The 20,752-nt window shown below is 40.2% G+C and overlaps 1 protein-coding gene across 8 annotated transcripts in view; it reads right to left on the bottom strand.

Moving 5' to 3' along the window:
• Positions 1-20,752, bottom strand: part of dmd (dystrophin) — a 320,772-nt gene that overhangs the window by 153,766 nt on the left and 146,254 nt on the right. For all 8 annotated transcript variants that reach the window (XM_042405326.1, XM_042405321.1, XM_042405323.1 and 5 more), the window contains 8 exons: positions 19,955-20,136; positions 17,093-17,243; positions 13,884-14,003; positions 10,170-10,271; positions 6,698-6,805; positions 5,894-6,073; positions 2,741-2,910; positions 375-498 (listed from right to left, as the gene is read on the bottom strand). In XM_042405326.1, coding sequence (XP_042261260.1) covers positions 375-498; positions 2,741-2,910; positions 5,894-6,073; positions 6,698-6,805; positions 10,170-10,271; positions 13,884-14,003; positions 17,093-17,243; positions 19,955-20,136 — 1,137 coding nt within the window. The remainder of the gene's footprint in view (positions 1-374; positions 499-2,740; positions 2,911-5,893; positions 6,074-6,697; positions 6,806-10,169; positions 10,272-13,883; positions 14,004-17,092; positions 17,244-19,954; positions 20,137-20,752) is intronic.

Raw genomic sequence — 20,752 nt, 5'->3', positions numbered from 1 at the left:
ATGCAAATAAGCAGATTGTTGGTGATACAGTATGTAATTCTCTTGTATTTTCACTCCTTTAGGGGTCAAATTCAGTCAGTTCCCATGCATTGGTAACTGTTATATAAAAGTTTGAAAACTCCACAGTCATTATGGACACTTTGATGCATCTCATACTTTCAGTAAGCCGCATCAGCATTGTCCTGTATGCATAATCACAGTTCAGAACGTCCTCACAGGTATGATTGCTATATGGACGGTAAAATTAATTCCTGACCCAACTGTGCAATGGAACCTTGTTATTTCAACATCACAGGTCTCCACAGATTAAGCTCTGTGGGATGTCACACACACACACACACACACACACACACACACACAGACAGTGTTTTTACCTGCACTTTGTCGTGCAATTCCTGAATACCGCCGTCCTTGCGTGACACAGAGAACTCGGGGCTCTGTAGGATGGCCTCGCCACGGGTCATGTAGCTGTGGACCTCTGTGAAGTCCACGTCAAACCTGAACACACACACACATAGAAATATACACTTGGCAATATAACCTGCTCAATATACTTGTCGCTGTAATTTTCTATAAAAACTGCATTTTCACAATTGCATCCTTTATTGTTCCCCCTCACTATAAATGATTTAATTTGCAGATTGCCTTGTATTTGACTACAGAGGAAAATATTCAAAGTCACACTTGTAATTGTTCTGTGCAGTTTCCTCATGCTTTTTAAACAGCCGCTAGTTCATTAATCTGCAAATTAAAAGAAAACCTTTGCTGGGAAATGAAAATGTCTCTGCATTTACACAGTATTATTTACATGAACATTCTTCAAAAGCAAAAAGCTAAAAAAAAACAAACAAAAAAAACCCAAAGCATCACAATGTAAATTTGTTTGGTGGTTAGATTTATTACATTTGAATATTAATTTTATAAGCAGTCTGTGATTAAATCCAGTGAACATTCCACACTTGGACTTGATTGGCTCCCCTCATTAAACAACACCTCAGCTCCATCCAATCAGGAAAATTTGGAAGCCAAGTTTTGGTTAGATGTCAGCCAATCAGGATCTAGCACTGTGAGGCATTGGTTTTCATGTCCATTTAGTGAATATTCCCTTAGTATTTGTTAAAATAATGAGGAAACCTTCATCTACACTACAGTTAAAAACAAGTGAACAGGAAACTATTCTCATACTCTACCAACTCAAAATGTGCCTAAAATACATTTGGAAGAAGTATTCAGATCCTTCATTTAATGGGGCCACCAATTCAACACATGATGATAAGTTTACTAGTAATGAAGAGTCCTACTCAGCCTGTTACACTTGTATAAGGTGGAGGAGCTTTATTAAGTCTGAGAAAAAAACCCTGCTGATATCACAGTGATGTCATCAGTTATCTGAGCCTGTGTTAGGAGAACAGTTTATAACAGAGTCTGCATAAACTGGAGATACAGAGTTTGAAAGACATGGGCATTTACTAGGTAAGAAGAGTCAAATAAAAGACGCTATAAAGTCTATTATGGCTAATGTAGGAACTTTGTGGAATTGCTAGAGTATCACTTTAACTAGAACACACTTATTCACAAAATCTAATGAATAAACACGATAAGGGATCTTACAATTCATTTAATGTGCTGCTACAGTTAAGTGTCAAATATACACTTTTAACACGGTCTATGAAATCACTAAAGTCTAGTATAACAGCAGTGGTGGGAAAAGTGTTCAGATCCTTTACTTAAGTTAAACAGTAAAAATTCCTCAATAAGCAGCAATAATTATTATTAATGATGTAGGTAATTAGGTAATGATGTAAGTATGTGATATAAGTAAGCACCATTTTTATGGTGAAGCAGGTTGAGGTGGAGCTAATGTTAACTTCTTTATATAGTGTTTTATAGTTTAATGCTGCGTTCACATGGATTCAGGTAGATGGCAGACTGATAACATCTGGACGGCACGGGGAAAACAAATAGTCCAATGGAATGGGAGGACGGCGAAATGAAACATGCATGACGATATGTTGCTACGATGATGTCACAATAAAATATATTAAATAAAATTATTTTGTGTCTATTATTTTATGTAATTATTCTAGTAATGCATGTAGCTATAAAATGCAGCTTTCTCTCAGTATTCTATTGTAAACTTAAAATTAATGTAACATTCCCTCCAAAACTTAAGGTCATAGATATCCAGTTTGCCATCTACAGTTTGTCTGAATCCAGGAAAACGCAGCATCAGACTTTATACAGTGATCATATGTAAATTCTTAATCTTGAAAGTAATTACAGCTACCTGAGTGTAGTGCAGTAAAAAGTACAATATTTCCCTCTAAATATAGTGGATTAAAAATATAAAAGAGCATAAAATGCCAGTTCTCAAGTAAAATACAATTATGTTAAATTGCACTTAAGTACAATACTTGTGTAAATGTACTTATGTAGTTTCCACCACTGCATAACAAATCCACTTCTAAGGTCGCTTGATTCACTACTCACTACAAGATACAAGATTTTCAGAAGTGCCTACTTCACTACTATCAAAGGTTCTACTTCAAGATGGCCTCTGTTATCATCATCACAGATACTCATGATCAGCATCTGCGATGTTTTATAACCTACCTGCTGAGATAAGACAGCAGAAAGGGGTGCATGTAACTGAACGTTTCAGATTGATTAGAACATTTTAAAACTTTTGATGTTATGACACTGATTTAAAGTAGACCTCTGTGTAGCCATACACACTCACCTTTTCCTGAGTTCAGAATCCACAACCACTTGTCTCTTCTTCTGTGGTGGCGGAGACTCTCGGGGCTGGCGCACAGCTGACACCTTCTCCCTTGTTGTCACCTTGGTAACGGTGGCTGTGACAGAGTGGGTCAGCTCGGACTGCTGGGCCACACTGACAGCCGTTGAGAGCTGAAAGTGCACACACACACACAATGTTTTTTTTTTTTTTAAACTTGGACAAGCTGCACATGACAGCAGGTGCAATATCACTTTACAAGGATCTGTCAAAATCATAGAGATCCCAGATCACCACTTAACACACTCTCACATCTGTCTGCACACACACGCTCACAGTGCAACAGTGTCCTTGAGAGGCAACGAGTCAAGGATCTGTTTCATGAATCTTACATTATCACAATAAAAACAAAGCAGGCATGTCTGTGAGGTTTCAACAACACTACAGATGTGAATGTGAGTGTGTACTCAGACTGCTGTGAGATGGTTAAGTAGCACTTTGGGATTTCTATGACTCTGACAGATTGTAACAGCAGAAGAGAGTAATAGAGAGAAATTAGAGAGACAAATGTAGATTTTATGTGTGCAGGTATTTGTGTTTATGTTAATCTACAGATTATCCACATGAGACCTGATTACTAAACACCTCCATTGATGATAACAGACAGGGTAAAACACACAGTGTGTGTATGTTCACATTAACATATTAAAGTGTATGTAAATATGTGTATATTAAAGTGTAAATATTAATGTTAATGTTCACATGAAAGTGTGTGCTTATTGTAGTAATGCTGAGCATTGTTCACTCTTGCTGTGTGTGTGTGTGTGTGTGTGTGTGTGTGTGTGTGTGTGTGTGCAGGTTTGTTTCAGCAGGGAAGAGTCTAATGACAGTTAAGCAGCGAGTACAACTACTGGGATAGCCTTGCTACCATGGAAACGTGTGTGCATGAGTGTGTGCATAGCTGAAGTGGGTGGACTGTGTGTGCCCACAGAGGTCAATCTGCTAATTATCTGACTGATTATAATGGACATGTAATTGAGAGAGAGAGAGGGAGACAAAGAGTAAAAGGAAGATGGAAGGAAGCTTCATGTTGGATTCCGTCTTCAGCTGCAGAATACTGTAATGTCTGTGCATGTACAGTATGTTTATATGGAGTATACTGTATAAGTACATATGTACTTTCTGACTCCAAATCTTTTGGTTTCCTAGTGAAGATGTAATTTTCTAAAAAACATTTCACAAATATTAAGTTAAATGTTTTTTATGAGGGCTCATTTATTTCCTAAAACAACTGGTCACTGTAGATCTTAGCAAATGTTACCCAAACGGGAAGAAATAGTGCATTTGTTGGGACTATTTTCAGCAGCGGATTAATCAACATATGGTGACAATATTTGTTATCTGCAGTTTTTTTACTGTACTACTTAAAACAAGAACATTTACATCAACTGCATTTTTATATTACGTTTCCCAGCATGTTAACATCAAAGAGACAAGCAATACATGTCTTATTCACTATCAAACACTATCAAATGTGAACATTGCCACAATGCATCATATGTGTAGAATTTTTCCCCTTCACAGCTAAACTATAAGCTAATTTAACTTGAATAAATCTAAAGAAAAACATTTCTTGTCATTTAACAGATGCAGTATAACTGCAGTCACTTAATATCAGCTTCTACATCAGCCTGTCCTGGGCTCTAATTTGAGAGCAAGTGTCAACGAGAGTCAGTGGAGGCTTTATTTAGCAAAATAATGCCTGATTGGATGTTAGCATAACAAACCTTTAAAAGTAGATTGGGTGCTTGAAATTAATTACAATCTCCCTCTCAAAGGTGCCCTGGCAACTAGTTGGACTATGCCTACAAGCTTCCCAGCCTGTGAGTTTGTTGTAGTCTATATTATGTGCTGCCTGAAGAAGCAGTTCAGGGAATAAATGTCCTGTTCGCTAACCTATAATGTAAATAATAGTAATATAATAACAATTGACCTAGTGCTCAGTCTAAAACTCTCCAGACGACAGGATAAGAGTATTATGCACTGCAGTATTTTTATTCAAATACCACAGAAGAAATTTGTTTTAATCTCATCACTTCAGTGAGCATGTCAGTTTTAAAAGCACAACTGTGACCACAGAGAGACAGAGATAAAAACCAGAGGATTTTACTGAGATTGTGCAGTGTCAGAAGATGATGAGGGAACAGTGGGGGGAAGAACACTGTGTGAAAAGTGATGATTGAGGAGTGATAATTGCGTGACAATGCTGATTGAAAGCACTCCTTCATCGCTGTATGTCTGTTCAGGACAGCACAGAGAAAGGACTGCACTCACAAGCGTCTTAACAGTCCAGACTCCATGCTTGCCTCCTCCATATTCTCCACTCGTGTGTAACATGAACCTCTATAGGTGTTCAATGACCCCTGTCAACCAGCCAATGCATTTCTTTCTCTCAGTCCCTCAGGCCAAAGACTCGCAGCTACCAGGACTCTGTTTCATCACAGCAGCTTTCTTACAGCAGGATAAATGTCAACTTCAGTGAGTCTGGAAACTACAAAACATCAGGATTTCATTTTGACAGGAAACCTGGGAGTCATTTGTACCAGAACAAACCAGTTTGGTAAACCAACAAGGGGCACGCCAACTATTTATTTAGGAGACAATCTGGCAGTAGAGGAAGATGAGCAATGACTTGCCTACTGAAGAGGTGCTGTGTTTTAATTTTCTTTGTCTATATTTAAAACACTGTCTTTAATCCAAACTTTCCCAGAGCTGTTGGAGCTGCTTTTCTTTAATCAGTGTTTTATTAATCCTGGTCACTGAGTTAAGACATCCTGCTGGTTTTCCTTCTAATGCCTAATCACAGCTGATAAACACCTGGGAGTGAATGAAATGAACTGCAATCACTTAGCTGGTAGGCCAAACAAAAGCTGTACAGACCATGTCCTAAAGCAATGTTGTTTTAATTGGATAAACCTTATAATTATAAAACATTTACTCATGAATAACATGGTTAATTCATTGCTACTGTCTCATAACTGAAATTCTTCTTCTACCTCATCCAACTACACCCACAAATCCAGCCCTCACCTGCTCACTGTTTCTCTGTTGGTTATGTATCATATACAGTAAAACACAGCTGTATATGTGGCGTACCTGGGAGCTGCTCATCTCCAGACTCTGGATCAGTTTGTCCCAGCGCTGGGCAAAACTGTCCAGTCTGGCCTCCAGTTTGCTGGCCACCTCCTTGTTTTTGACGCTGGACAGCAGGTCCTGACTCATGGAGCACAGCCTGTCCATGGTGGGACGCTTCACCTCCAGGTCTGCCTTCACCGTCTGACAGAACACACACACACACACACACACACACACACACACAGATACCTGTTTTGATATTGTCTCGTTCATGACCAGGAATAGGTGGATACATTTTAAATCAGTGTACTGTGGGTTTCTGTGTGGGAGTTATACAGTTTTTCTCAATTGCTAAGACACATTTCTTAAAATTATGCTTATTTCCCAAAACCAAACTCTCCACTCAAAACCATGTAGTCTTACATCTAAACCAAACTTTGCCTTCAGACATCACACAAAAGCATCAAATACACACATACACTATAAAACAGCTATTACACACTGCATTACACAATTTTGACTCTCAGTGTTTCCACCTAGAGAACTGTGTGCTAACTGGGTTCCAGCTGTGATGACTTGAGTAAATGATAGTGAATGCCAGTGCTTTTTAAATGAGCACATGAGTGAAAACAGGGGAATAGTGTTTTTAGTTTTGGGAAATGAGTCTGTTTTTTGGTAGGTGGTGTCATGGTTTGGGATGTTTAGTTAATAGGCACAGTTATAGTGTGTAAGTGATTGAGAAACACTGTAATACGATTAGTTCATATACATGTCTTTGTTTTGTTAAATGAAAGGGATTTAGAGTTCTTTTGCAGGGAGACTCACAGCAAGACGGCGGAGGCAGGCCACCATCTCTGTCTGGTCCTTCAGGTTGGAGGTCTTTATGGAGCTAACCAGCTCCTCCTTCTGAGTCAGCCAGGAGTCAAATAAACACTGTGAGGAGAAGACAGAGGAGGAGAGAAAGAAAAGGGTAAGATGGAGATGAAAGAAGAAAAGAGGAAAGAGAGCAGTGAAGAGGAAAGAAGAGGAGTGAAAAGAGGAGTGTAAAAGATGAGGTGAAGAAGGAGGATAAAGAAGTAGACAAGGGAGAACAGAAGAGGAGAGGAAAGAAAGTAGAGAAGTTAAAAGAGGAAAGGGGAAGATGAGGACAGAGGAAGAGAAGAAAGATGAAGGAGGAGGAGGAGAGGAAAGGAATGGAGAAATAAGGTGAGGAGAAGAGAGGAGAGTAAAGGAGAGGAGAGGAATGGAGAAATATGAGAGGAGGAGAGGAGAGGAAGGGAAGAGAGGAGATGAGGGGAGAGGGGAGGGGAGGGGATGAGAGGAGGGGAGAGGAGAAGAGGAGAGGAGAGGAGAGAAGATGAGGGGAGGGGAAATGAAGAAAGGAGAGGAAAGGAGAGGAGAGGAGAGGAGATGAGGGGAGGGGATGAGAGGAGGGGAGAGGAGGAGAGGAGAGGAGAGGAGCGGAGAGGAGAGGAGATGAGGAGAGGGGAGATGAAGAAAGGAGAGGAGAGGAGAGGAGAGGAGCGGAGAGGAGAGGAGATGAGGGGAGGGGAGATGAAGAAAGGAGAGGAGAGGAGAGGAGAGGAAAGGAGATGAGGGGAGGGGAGGCAAAGGGAGGAGAGGAGCGGTGAGGAGAGGAGATGAGGGGAGGGGAGGGGAGGGGAGGGGATGAGAGGAGGGGAGAGGAGGAGAGGAGATGAGGGGAGGGGAGGGGATGAGAGGAGGGGAGAGGAGGAGAGGAGAGGAGAGGAGAGGAGCGGAGAGGAGAGGAGATGAGGGGAGGGGAGATGAAGAAAGGAGAGGAAAGGAGAGGAGAGGAGAGGAGAGGAAAGGAGATGAGGGGAGGGGAGATGAAGAAAGGAGAGGAAAGGAGAGGAGAGGAGAGGAGAGGAAAGGAGATGAGGGGAGGGGAGGCGAAGGGAGGAGAGGAGAGGAGAGGAGAGAAGGAGAGGAGATGAGGGGAGGGGAAGGGAGGGGAGGGGAGAGGAGATGAGGGGAGGGGAGGCGAAGGGAGGAGAGGAGCGGTGAGGAGAGGAGATGAGGGGAGGGGAGGGTAGAGGAGATGAGGGGGAGGGGAGGGGAGGCGTAGGGAGGAGATGAGGGGAGGGGAGGAGAGGGATCCATAGAAATCCAGAGAAGATATTGGTGGATGAAGAAACAAGAAGGATGGATGAATGGAAGAGAAGGGAAATGAGGAGAGAGGATTAGAGAGAAGTGTTATCATGTGGAAGGCGGTGCACTTGAGTCCATTGTCTCCTGTTCGTACAGACAGCTCTTGACTGCAGCATCCTCCTCAGGCCACTGAAACGCAGCCTATTGTCTGTGACAGCATCTCTCCCTCTCCTCAGGATTACAACACACACTGTGAATATTCCTGTTATCAGTGCACGGACAGTTCATTTCCAACCAGAGCCTGGGGTGGCACTTGAACAAGCATTTAGCCAGAGAACAAGGGAAAATGGAATTCAATGTATTTCCTGATGTTCTGAATAATTAAACAAATTCAATTTGGGTTCTGGTTCTTATGGATGTCTGGAAGCCATCGTAGCCAATGATCCTTCATTTTAAAACAGAGTGTAGAGGTTATTTCATGATAAATTTGTACTCATTTGTGTAACTGAGTAGTCATGCTCCATTTAATGGACCCTTGATGCCCCAAGTCCCACATTTTGGACACATTAGGCAAAGATGCAGTATGCACACATACTTTAAACTGTAAGACTCAAGCATACCAAAGATGAATTATCTAGATTTTATTATACTATTAAAAAAACTTACATTAACTTTGACCAGCCCCTTAACTAATTTGTCTTAATGAAGCGATATTTTGATGAAAAGGAAAACTTATGTTGATAAATCCTTACATAGAGTCAATGTTCAAGCATTAAAATGTCTTCTATATAATAAATCGAGCAGTAAACAAAGGGTGACTATGACCCAGAGGGCAACATTGCAAATCTGGTTTGGGCTTTTAATTAAGGCTGATCAGTTAATCGTGTATGATCCCATATTATGATTTTAGCTTCCTCAATTATTAATCACAGAACATGAGCAAATCGGATATCATGACACATTTAATTTCCTTTACAAAGTCCTGCTGGAGCTAAAAATATCAACTGCAAAGATGCTGATAAAGGGTGATTTTAAATACGAAAGTCGTCATAAAGGGAATCAAAATATACATTTATGCTACATTTATGAGTTGTGGAGTCCTAACTGGTCTTTGGATGAAGGTATGCTTTCATTGCCTTGCGAAAGATACATATTCCTGTTGTTGTGATAACACCAAAGAGATACGTGTATGATTTTTATTAACTAGGTATAGCCATGTCACTCAGTTGGTTTGGTCCAGACTGAAATATCTCAGCAACTAATTTGATGGATCACAATAAAATTTTGTACACACATTTATGTTCCCCAGAGATGAATCCTAATAACTTTGGTGATCTCCTGACATTTCCTGTAGAGTGAAATGTCTTGACAACTGGCAACAGTGATGGTCTTTGTGTACTTTGGTGATCAACTTTACTTTGTGTTTAGTGCTTCTTTGCATTGATGAAACCTCCGATGATGTTTAAACTGTACATAAACAGCAGCTAGTAGCGTAGATATTATGAAAAGTGTATGCCTAAATGTTCAAAAACAAATCTGTGATCCAATTTACAGCTGATATTGACATGTGATCTGTATCTGGATAATGACATCCAATCCATGAGTCTTTGCATAAGCCCTCTTCTTATTGATTGTACCCACATTGTGATCAGATCTCCTTATGCAATTTAGATAGCTGGAGATTGCCGACTTGTCAACAAACATGGTTTGCTTAAGCTAACAGGAAGAGGTGTACTTTGGTGACCTTTCAACCTGCTGGAGGGATTTTCATCACGCTGCATAGACTGCATTCACACAAGGCTGAGATCTGATCACAATGAGGGACAAACCAGTTTGTTTTTCTTTAAAAATGTACATTACAGCCTCACAGAGCTGCTAACATGGCATCTTGTTGTACGAGTGACAAAAGTTTCTGTCTCATTTTGCTTCCATTTGACAAAGTGACACATTTAAATTCATGATGTACAGTGGTCAAACAGCAGTGCTCCATGCACATAATAAATGAGTTGACTTGTCAAACATTACTGACATAATGTGATGTTCAGCTTAAAATTTCTCTTAAGGCTTGCAGAATGTGGGAGTAGACATGATCTGGATGAACTAATCTCATTATACATGCAGCAAATGCTGCTGTGATCCTGCCTCAGCTCCACACACACACACACACACACACACACGCTCATACCTGTTCATTAGTGAAGTGCTGCCATTTCAGTAAAATCTCTTGAAGCAGAATCCAGCGTTCTTCTGTCCATCTACAAATGGCTGCCCAGCGGTCACCTAGCACCTGCACACACACACACACACAAACACACACACATATATAAATCATCTATTTATGTCTACATTAGTACAAAAATTCCTTTTGGATTATTTCCCCAGAGGGACTGAAACATTTTCAGCACGTTGCCTCAAAGGCTAATGGATTCACATTTCCACTTGCCAGTTTAAGTCTTTTAGCTGCCAAAAATGCAGTTTGATTCTCGTTCCTCTCTCTCCCACAGGGACGGAGCTGATCATGATTGTGGAAGGCCATGAAATTCAGAGATGACAGGAACAAGATATATCTCTAAAATCCTGTCTGAGTGCTTAGAGGCCATTGACTGTACAAATAAGATGTGAACAATGAGTGATCTGTACTTTCATTGTAATAAAATGAAGGGAAAGTAACAGGATTCTAGATCACTGCATCATAATCCAGGAAAGCATTTTAAGTTAGGTTTTTCTACTGAAATTATAGCACTTATATATATTTACTTTGAAATAGTGAATTTATGTTGATTGAATTCCCCTCTTTGAAATTTCCAGGTCATTTCAAGTTTCAGAATTATAATACTAAGACTTTTTTTCAGGTTCACAAATCACCCTCAGCTGTACTGTATCTACAGCTAAATAAATAGCAAATGTTGGCATGCTAACACGCTAAACTAAGAGGGTGAACATGGTAAACATTATACAGTACCTGATAAACATCAGTATGTTAGCATTGTCAATGTGAGCATGTTAGCGCACTAACATTAGCAATTAGCTCAGTAAAGAGCAGAGCCGCTAGCATGGCTTCACCATGTTGTCCAGTATGGATCTTTGAACTATGGATATTTTCATTTTTTATCTGAATTAATGACTCTGGAAAAAAACCAAAAACCTTATAATGAAGTTTTTGAAATTGCATGACTTGAAATAGTAAAACATTTGTAACATATTTCACCGCCGTAATTTCAGTGATGATTAAATTTCAACACTGAGATTAAATTTCACAGTTAGACATCTGGCTGCCTATAAAATTAAAATTCTTCAGCCTTTCTTGACTTCCATACTAATGACTGAAATGTTAATCAACAAGTAGTTTTTATTACTCTCTCCTATATTATAGACAAATTTCTTATGATACTGTAATTATTTTACTTGTACCAGCCAACAGATCTGAAAACAGTATGTGCATTAAAGTATGTGTGAGCACTGACACACACACACACAGAGGCCTTGAGATGTAAAAGTTTATTTTTCGTGACTCCATTGTATCGGTGTATTGGCAGCTAGCTGTTAGCTGAGTGAAATGGAAGAGACACTCTTCCGTTCCATTTAACTAGCAAAGACAAAACCCTCAGTGTGTCCACTGAACAAAGTCATCAGAGTGACAGAGAGGCAGAGAGCAGGGAGGGCAGTGAGTGGGGGGAGAGGAAATGAAAAGACAATGAGATGCAAAAAAGTGAGAGACAGGCGAGCGGGTAAAGACAGACATGGAGAGAGAGGCTCAGCAGGTTAATCTTAAGATGAATGGCCTGTAATTAATCAAGTGACAGTTCAACAGCGGGGAGAAACCAGGGAAGGCACCTTCTATTTGCATTTTTACATTCCGGCACACAATGTTCTCTCTCATCTATTTATCTCTCTTATCTTCTATTTAGTAATAAACTGCACTGCAGGAAACGCACCACAAAAACCTCCAGTTGTTCAAAAGAGAGTCAAACAAGAACTTGCATTAAGTGTCTGATAATATTAAGTGTGATTGGACTTCATAACCAATGTTTGTTCTGCATTGTAATTGCTTAATATGGCATGGTGAATAATTCAAGATACTAGCAGCTGCATTGTGTCATTAATACAGTATATTTGTGCAAATTACTTTTTTTTTTTTTAGGAGTTTCTGACTAAAGTTTGAGAGGAGAGATTCTCATTTTCAGCTAATCTGCTTTCAGTGCAGAGGAGCTTACTTTTATCCACAGCTCTTCAAACCTTTTCTCCCCTAGGAAGAGTTTCAGTCGCATCCAATTATCCAAATTTCTTCATTTCCTGTTTGTGTGTATAGCCAGTTATGGCCAAATCTACCTCAGCGTGCTCACTCGCACCTTCCCCAAAATAACAGATTGAATTTCCCAAAGATAAAATCACCATGTCTTCCTCTTTTCTCCTCGCATCAACTTCCTATTGTCCACTGGGTCAGCTGTCCATCACAGTTCAAATAATATCCAGCCCAGTCTGGGCACTTCAGCACAACCTCCATCTGTAATCAAGGCTGTGCTTTCAGACTGCTGTTAAAATATGCTCTGCTTAATGTTCTGCTTATGCAAGGCTGGATTAACCTGTAGGGCAGCCCCGGGCAAAAATTTGCACTCAGGTCCCTGTTGACCCTCTGGATGTAGTCTATAGCTTCCAAGTGCCCATTAATTATAATATTATGGTAACATAAGTTTTCTGTGTGTTATTTAACTGTTGTGGTCATTTGAATACACATAACTTTACTTCAGGACATTTCATGCATGTGAGAACAATATAAAATAAAACATAAAAATCTTAAAACTAGAGATTGACAAGACTGAGCCACAAAGATTAGTTTAATAATGCAGGACCTGCCTTAAGCTCTTCCACTCCAATACCTATTTTGGCTGACTAAAATGATCCAAATTAATAAGGTTTTGACACCTACCAAAGTTTTATGTGGAAGTTTCAGAAACACTCGAGGTAATAACTGCCTGTGACTTTGTCTGTAGAGGTAGTATGGGGGCAGTACGGGGCTGTGAACTAAATACCAGTGAATACCTGCCTCATGGCTGAAGAAGATAGCCCACAGTATGACAATTCTACAGTGATTTATTCATGAAAGGTCCAGGCCGATTTTACAAAAAGGACATTCAGAGCTAAATAAATAATTAAATAACTCTTAATGCAACAGTCTTGTAATGATGAAGTACATAAAGGATCTTCTCCCTCTCCAGAGGGGGTCAGAGGTCAGGCAGCTTGTCAAGAAGCTTCAGTGGTACAGATGCTGATCTACTTGTTTATTCAATATCCTTGTATCAACAGCTTGGCCAATCAATGTCAGAGTGAGATACCTTCCAACAACGGAATCGTGGATATGTGTCAGCTAGCTGCAATTAAGGCTACTGTGTGAGAAAGTTGTGGAAATCAGCGGCTGCAGTTTTAATAGATTTCAGCTTTATTCTTTGCAGTGTTTGGGAGTTAACAAGGGGAACTAAGGCCCATACATCAGAGGTTAAGACAAGCGTAGAGAATTAACCGCATAAACAGGCAGCAAAGTCTGGCTCCTAGCTGGAGTCTTTGTGATGATAACTTATGGAGTAAACAAAATCAGCAGAAAGCTACAACACACACACAAACAGACACACACACACACACGCACAGCAGAGGCACATCTCGCTGGCAAGGTCTAATTACTGCACACCAAAGAAAACACTATCTCCTGTTCAATCTATTTTCCCTGAGAAACAATTCCGGAGTCTGCTGAGCCCACTCCCGCTGAGAGAGCCAGTGAGTGAGGCTCCAAAAATTTCCCCAATGCACTCTGTGATCAGCAAAGTGTGTATAATGTGATCATGTCTAACACAGATGTGAGTGTGTGTGTGTGTGTGTGTGTGTGTGACAGTGCATGTGCCCTCACCTGAAGTTTGCTCTCCAAGGCAGCGGTGGCGCTGTCTCCACTGGTCTCGTCCACCACCACCACCATGTGGGTTAGAGAGTTGACCCTGACCTGCTCCAGCTCCAGGTCCTCCTGCAGGAGCTGCAACACACACACAGAAACACACTTATAAATAAAGCAGAACAGAAATACATACATACACAAGTTTTTATGATGCGGAGTTAATGACTGGCTGAATGTGGCTCGAAGCAACGGGAGCTAAAAATGGTTGGTTTCCTTTAAGACCACAGGAGTTTAGAGCATAGTGTTTTAACTATGTTCCTTTAACAGCAGGTGGCAAACAGAACAGTTGGTTTTCAGATAAAATAAAGACACTGGCCTCCACATGAGCAGACAGGGTGGCCTCTAACTTCCTTATACTTTCTTGTAGACACCTCATTCAAACGTCAAATTGTTCAGCTAATTTGGGACATCTGTGCTTCTATTCAGATTTTTGATATCTTCCATTCTTTTTGAAATATTAAACTCTTTATGCCCATTAAAGTGAATGTAAGAACATTCTGCCCATTTTCACCTCCTCTTAAACTCCTTCATAATCATTTATACTTTCACCTTAGTTTCAGCTTAAATATTTCTTTATTCAACACTTAAAACTAAATTTGCGCTGTAATACAAAGACACATTCTGTCCACTCTCATAATGCTGTGATGTTATATTTTAAGTGATATGAATTACTGTTTTTCAAATGTCAGGCTTCCAAACAAGCCTTCAGTTTTACACTTCAACTCTTACAGGTCTCAGTTCTTCTCCTTTGAACAACAACAAAAAAACTGCTTTACCGGCTGCTTTCAGTGATTACACTTCAACTGACACTTTCTTTCATTTCATATACACTTGAACTGGCCCTTATTTCTCTCAGGACTTCCACTTCAGTCAGTTACATTTGACGTTTTGACTCCTTTCGGTGCTTTCTCCCCGCTTTGCTTGGTCCTTTCAGCCTTGGTGCAACTGACTTCCATTTCAACTTTTTTCAATATTTCAACAAATTCATATGTTTTAACTGCAAATTATCAACATGCAAATTTTCCTCAGAACATTTGGCCTTTTTCTGGTTTTAATTATTAATTATTATATGGATTATTTTTCTATTGATTTCTATTGATTATTTGATTGTTTAGTCTATAATATGTTGGAAAAAAGTGAAAACTGCCCATCAAGAGTTCCTAGAGCCCAAGGTGATGACTTTAGATTGCTTGTTTTGTATGACTAATATTCCAAAATCCAATTACACTGATATAAAACAGAGAAAAGTATCAAATCCATCACATCTGACAATCTGGAAACAGATGTTCATCATTTTTCCTTGATTAATTGATTAATCCATCATCAAAATAGCATAACACCGCAGGAAAAACCCAAACACACTGGTAGTCATCTTTGTCGGTTGATTAATTGAACAATCAATTAATCATTTCAGCACTAGTCTTCAACTCTAAAAAATCTAATAGCTCAAGATTAATGACATTCTGTATATACCAAATTTCAAGATGGTGGTTCAGAGAAAGAAGGAGGAAAGCTGACTCAGTTCATTGCAATTCAGCGTAGAGTAACTGTTCATGATGGATTGTGTGCGACAAGCAACACATGGAAAAAATTTAATTAAAGTTCCCCCCTTTTTTGATTTTCTCATGGGCACAATAAATGCCTCTGTAAGCACTGAATTAAAAGAACTAAACACTTGAACAAACTTTTGTCTGAACAGCATAAACACAACCAACAGCCGCATCTAATCAGTGCTTTTTCACTGAGAAACTCTCAACTCACTTCCATTTTTCAATCTGTATACACAAAGATTGAAACAAGGACTTTGTAGCCTCAGACTAAAACTAGTAAATCGCTGACGACCACAGATGTAGAAGAATGTGGGGGGTTTAAACAACATGTCAGAGTGGTCATGTTGTTTAAACCCCCCACCGCTGGTAGCAGAATTCAATTTCCGAAGCTTCTCTCAAAGCTTCCACTTTCTCAAAACGATTTTTCCACTGGTTGCAATCCCAATCAAAATGAGATTCTGGTGTGCAGCAGGGGAATTGGTTGCAAAAGCAAAAAAAAAAAAAAAAGCAGGACACACACAAAAGAAATATTACTGATGTGTTTTGTTTCTCTGATGAATCTATGATTTCTAATTGAGCCTCACTCTTGGGGTAAGATTGTACAGCGGCATGATTGGTAGTGATTTAGCCAATCAGAACCCATTTTCCCATTAGATGATTTCACCCCTTTCAAGTGGCAGAGAAGACAAAACACAAACATAAATGAACCTACTGTCAACACATCCCAATCATTGGCGCTCCCAAACTGAACCTGAATTTAATTTAAGCAGCTTCTTAGTGGTGAGGTTGACTAATTGTTGTTTCCCCTCAGCTGCAGACTCCGCAGGCTTGTTGTATCGCATCCAGTCTGATAGAGCCTCCTACTGTGAGAAGATCAAGTATGAGTTTGACAAGTGTCTAAACAGTCAGCTAATTTGACAGGAAGATCTGTGAAACTGCCAAATACACCGATGGGAGTTAACATAGGTGAAGTGCAGAGCTTCACACTGCTGAACACACTGCAGTCAACTGTACCTACATTGAGACTGAAGTTCATTCTTGATCTTGGAAAAAACTGTTGTCAAAACAATCTCACCAAGGTCCATTCAGTTGATGTTCTGAAGCTTTTGATTGTATTACATGATCTTCCTCAGCAGGTGGAGCTGCCATGTTGTAATGGATTTGTAGATGTTCAATTTTCCATTTTTTCTGAGCACTTTAAAGGAAAAGTTTGACACTTTGGAAAATATACTTCCATAATTTGCTTTAGATGAGGACACTGATACCACTCTCATGTCAGCAGGGTAAGTATGAATCTACAAATCAACACTCAAACTGCATTTGATGAAATTAGTTGGATGAGAATTTACCTGTCTGTAAACCCCTATCCCAAACAGTGATGGGCCAACCATTTCTCAACATGTTGAAGCAGTGTGCATGGGACTTTAGTATGAGAGATGCTAACATACAAAGAGTTTGGGAAGCCTTTCCAAATACAAAAACAGAGAGCAAAAGTGTCTGGAATGGATTTAACAGCATGTCTATCCACTCTAATATAAGCTTGCTTGATAATATTACGTAAACCTGGATTAGATAAACCACGTTTCAGCAACAGGGCCCTGACCGGCAGCAGCTCACCTTATGCTCTTCCACTTGATGCTTGACGTCCTCCAGGTCAGGACCCAATGGTTGAGCCCCCATCTTCTTGATCCGTGCCTCCGTCACATCCAACCAGTCTGTGAGCTGCTGCAACTGCTGGTGCTGCAGGTCCATTAGGACCTCGTGGAGCCTGAGAGAGGAAGACAATTCAGTTAGCTGTCAATCACTCGTTGAAGCTGTGGGGATAGCCATTATCGAAAATACAGAGCCTTACTCAAGAATAGTGCAGAAGGGCAAATGAAAGTCAGTGGTTAACCACTGCTCCACTCTCATGCCTCAAGTATTGATTAACAATGACTACTGCTGAGTTATTTGGTAGAATTGATAAAAGCCACCTATCCTGCCCTTATATTCACCACTGCATTAGAACAGACCCTTGCTGTCTTGTCTAAGTGGTATTTGGTAGTCCAGGCCGTGTCTGCACAGCTCTATGCTTAAATCAACAAGATTATCGAAGAAGATAGCTGAACAGTTAATTAAATTTGGCTCTGTGTCAGTTATCATTGGATTCACCATAATTAGAACGGCTGCTGTTCTTTGTATCCATGAATGTTAGCTTCTGTGGGAATCTTCATTCACACATTCAATGAAACATTATTCATATGCCTAAATTATAATAGAAAAAGGCCTGTAAAGTCATTCTGTGAACTTTAATGTTGAATATGATTTTAATAATTTGTGTGTGTGTGTGTGTGTGTGTGTATGTGTGGCAAATTCAAAGATGGTGTTAAGCCGTAATTGCAGGTGTGTTTGCTGACCTCATGTGACCTCACTACCAGAGATCCAAACAGTGTCGCTGTTAGGGATGTGCAGAGGGCCCAGTATTGTATTTGTATCTGTATTTGTTGAGTCAGCAAAATTATTTGTATTTGTATTTGAATGAAAGTGGAAATAGGTGTAACAATCTTGTTTTTGTTTTTTATCATACTTCTTATTTTAGGATATTGAAGTGTTACAATAAGTGTTCTTCAATAAACTATTTTGTAAAGTAGGGTTCCCACACTGAGTCTCAAACCCGGATCTCCTGGACCATGGACGACTGCACTGACCACTCAGCCAAAGCTCAGTTCTGCCAGACACCCTGACCTGCAGCTAAGTATACATTCATGAAACAGAGATAGTCAGAGTGGAGCATAGCAGAGAGACAGCAACTCTGTTGAGGGACTCTGTTGTGTTAGGCCTTCGGCGGATCAACCACTGGATGATGGAAAACGTCACTAACTTTGCAGGTTGTGATTTGAATGCATGGCGGGAAGTTCTCCACTGACACCTGGTTCATGATCATAATACTGCAAATACAAGAGCTTTCATCATAGGCTCAATCACCATTGTGTTACCTCATTCAGTGACAGATAGTGACTTAACAGACACTTATTTAAATGAAAATCTTACAACTTTAAAGACCCTTGACTCTATTATTTCATCATATATCAGGAATGGCTCTCCTACAGTGACCCAGACCTATTGGGGTCATGGTTTTACCTAACAACCAATTTTACTTATCAGGCTGCAAATATTTGCTGCTCATTCCTCTGGATGCATTTTCTCCTGAAACCTTCACTTTCAGCTTGGGTCTCTATGGAAGCTAGTGTGTATAGTTCAGTCTCATTATCTGCATTCTTGAGTGAAGCACAAATACTTTGTGCCTTGGACATACCAAAGTTTACCCAGTCACCAACTTGGACCCAATTTCTGAAAAATGTTGCTTTTCAGGCTCCTTCAATTCGTGACCCAATCTCAGCAAACTCACGGTTCATTCCAAATCTGGCATGATAAGCACTTGAAATATTTGTAAACCTTGTTATCAGTAATTGCTGTGCATCTTTCTTCCAACTGACTAAATTTGGCAGGACTCATTTTTCAGGTACCTACAAGTGAGGAAATTTAAAAACTTCTTATAACCCAGTTACCGTTGAAACCCTCATATAACCCTGTTATCTTTAAACCTCACACTGAAAGGATCAATCTCAGTTCTATATTATTTAATCTCAAACATTAGTCAATCCACAATGTCAACATTTACCCCTGCTTGGGAACAGGACCTAGATTTGAATTTTTCAGGTGACATTTTAGACTAGGCCCTTATCAAGTTACACTTCTATATGCACACCCTCAAGGTGACAAGTAGGACTTTTAGACATGGTGCGATTGACGTCAATAGAGGGATGGGCCCGATAGGTATTTGCCCAACGTGGTGCACACTGCCACAAAGAGGCATCCACTTAAGTTAAGAAGTTGAACAAATTCAACTTGAACAAAAAAAATTGTGCTTATACCAAGGCTTTATGAAGCCAGAGCTGCCACATAAACACACCCATGCATGCACGACGGCTGGTTACTAGCAGATGTCTGTACTATTGGTACATTGCTTGTTTGTGGCAAATTAACAGAAACTAAACATATGGTCCAATGGTCAAATTTGTAGGAATAAGGAGGGAAATTCACACCATTACACAGATCAAAATAGTACATAGTACTCATATTTTCTAAAACAAAATGAGCTAGATTTAAACCTGAGGATTTTATCTCTGACAGATATAATGTGAATGTGTGTTCTGGTCATTGCCCTCCATAGCTGAATTTTGGAAATCAGTTAAACCTTGTGTGAAACTTTACAATGTCCCACTGACCCTAACCGCCATCTGTGCCACGCCCCAACAAGAACTGCTCTCACATAAATCCAGACAAGGCATGTTAGCCTGAATAGCTATATACTAATAGTTGAGAATTACAGTCTTGACTAGTGAAAGTGGTGGACCAACTGACAGACAGACCAACACTGTCATCAATAGCGCCATGCCACTACCATGACTTAAAACATTTGAAAGAGTGTATATGTACCTGCTCTGTCTCTCCATGCTAGCCACTCTCAGGTGCTCCCACCGGGAGTTGAGGAGGTTCATCTGTTCCCTGACTTCAGAGTCCTCCTCCTCACTCAGGTTCCCCTCCGCCAGCAGGGCAGCACCAGCCCGGAGAACCCGCCCCACGCTGCCCTGGTGGGTGGTAAGCTCCACCATGTACCCCTGGTGAGAGACGGAACGAAACATTTCACACACATGTTGGCAATGACTCTGCTCATTTTGCCTAATTGACCCTCCTAAAGAAGAGGAGTGCCTCACATCACTATTCCTACTGAATGACCCTTCTCAAGTCACTTTAACTGCTCTCAAAATACATTTCTACCTCTCACCTTAGTGCTTGATCTCTCGTCTGCAAGAGCACTTAACTCTTATATGATCCTTCTGGGGTCTCACACAGGAAAACAGTCAGGGTTAATTTAATTTTCAGAGCATAAAAGTCAATAACAAGCCAGTGTTCCCGTAAGCCCACATCCATCAGCGTGAATCTAACACTTACAGTTAGCTTTAAAACCACTGCCTACTGTTGCAACAGCTCTGCAAGAGGACAAAATCCACACATCAACTCAAATAAATACTTTTTTAATATTCGGGACCTTGGATTTGCTAAATTCCCAAAATGTAAATGTTCTGTGATACAGTTTTATGTGGCATGCTGCCTTTCTCAGAGGTTTGTTCACCCTCCACCAACAAACTTAACAGATTGTTTCTGGGTGATGGGCGAATTCACACTCATTACTGCTGTCTTTTCAAGCCTGGCCCTTTAGTGCAGTGGAGGGAG

This window comes from Thunnus maccoyii, chromosome 24 (genome assembly GCF_910596095.1).
Source record: "Thunnus maccoyii chromosome 24, fThuMac1.1, whole genome shotgun sequence".
Lineage (NCBI taxonomy): Eukaryota > Metazoa > Chordata > Actinopteri > Scombriformes > Scombridae > Thunnus > Thunnus maccoyii.
Note: the sequence above shows the minus strand (reverse complement) of the source record. Positions and strands in the feature narration are given on the sequence as shown.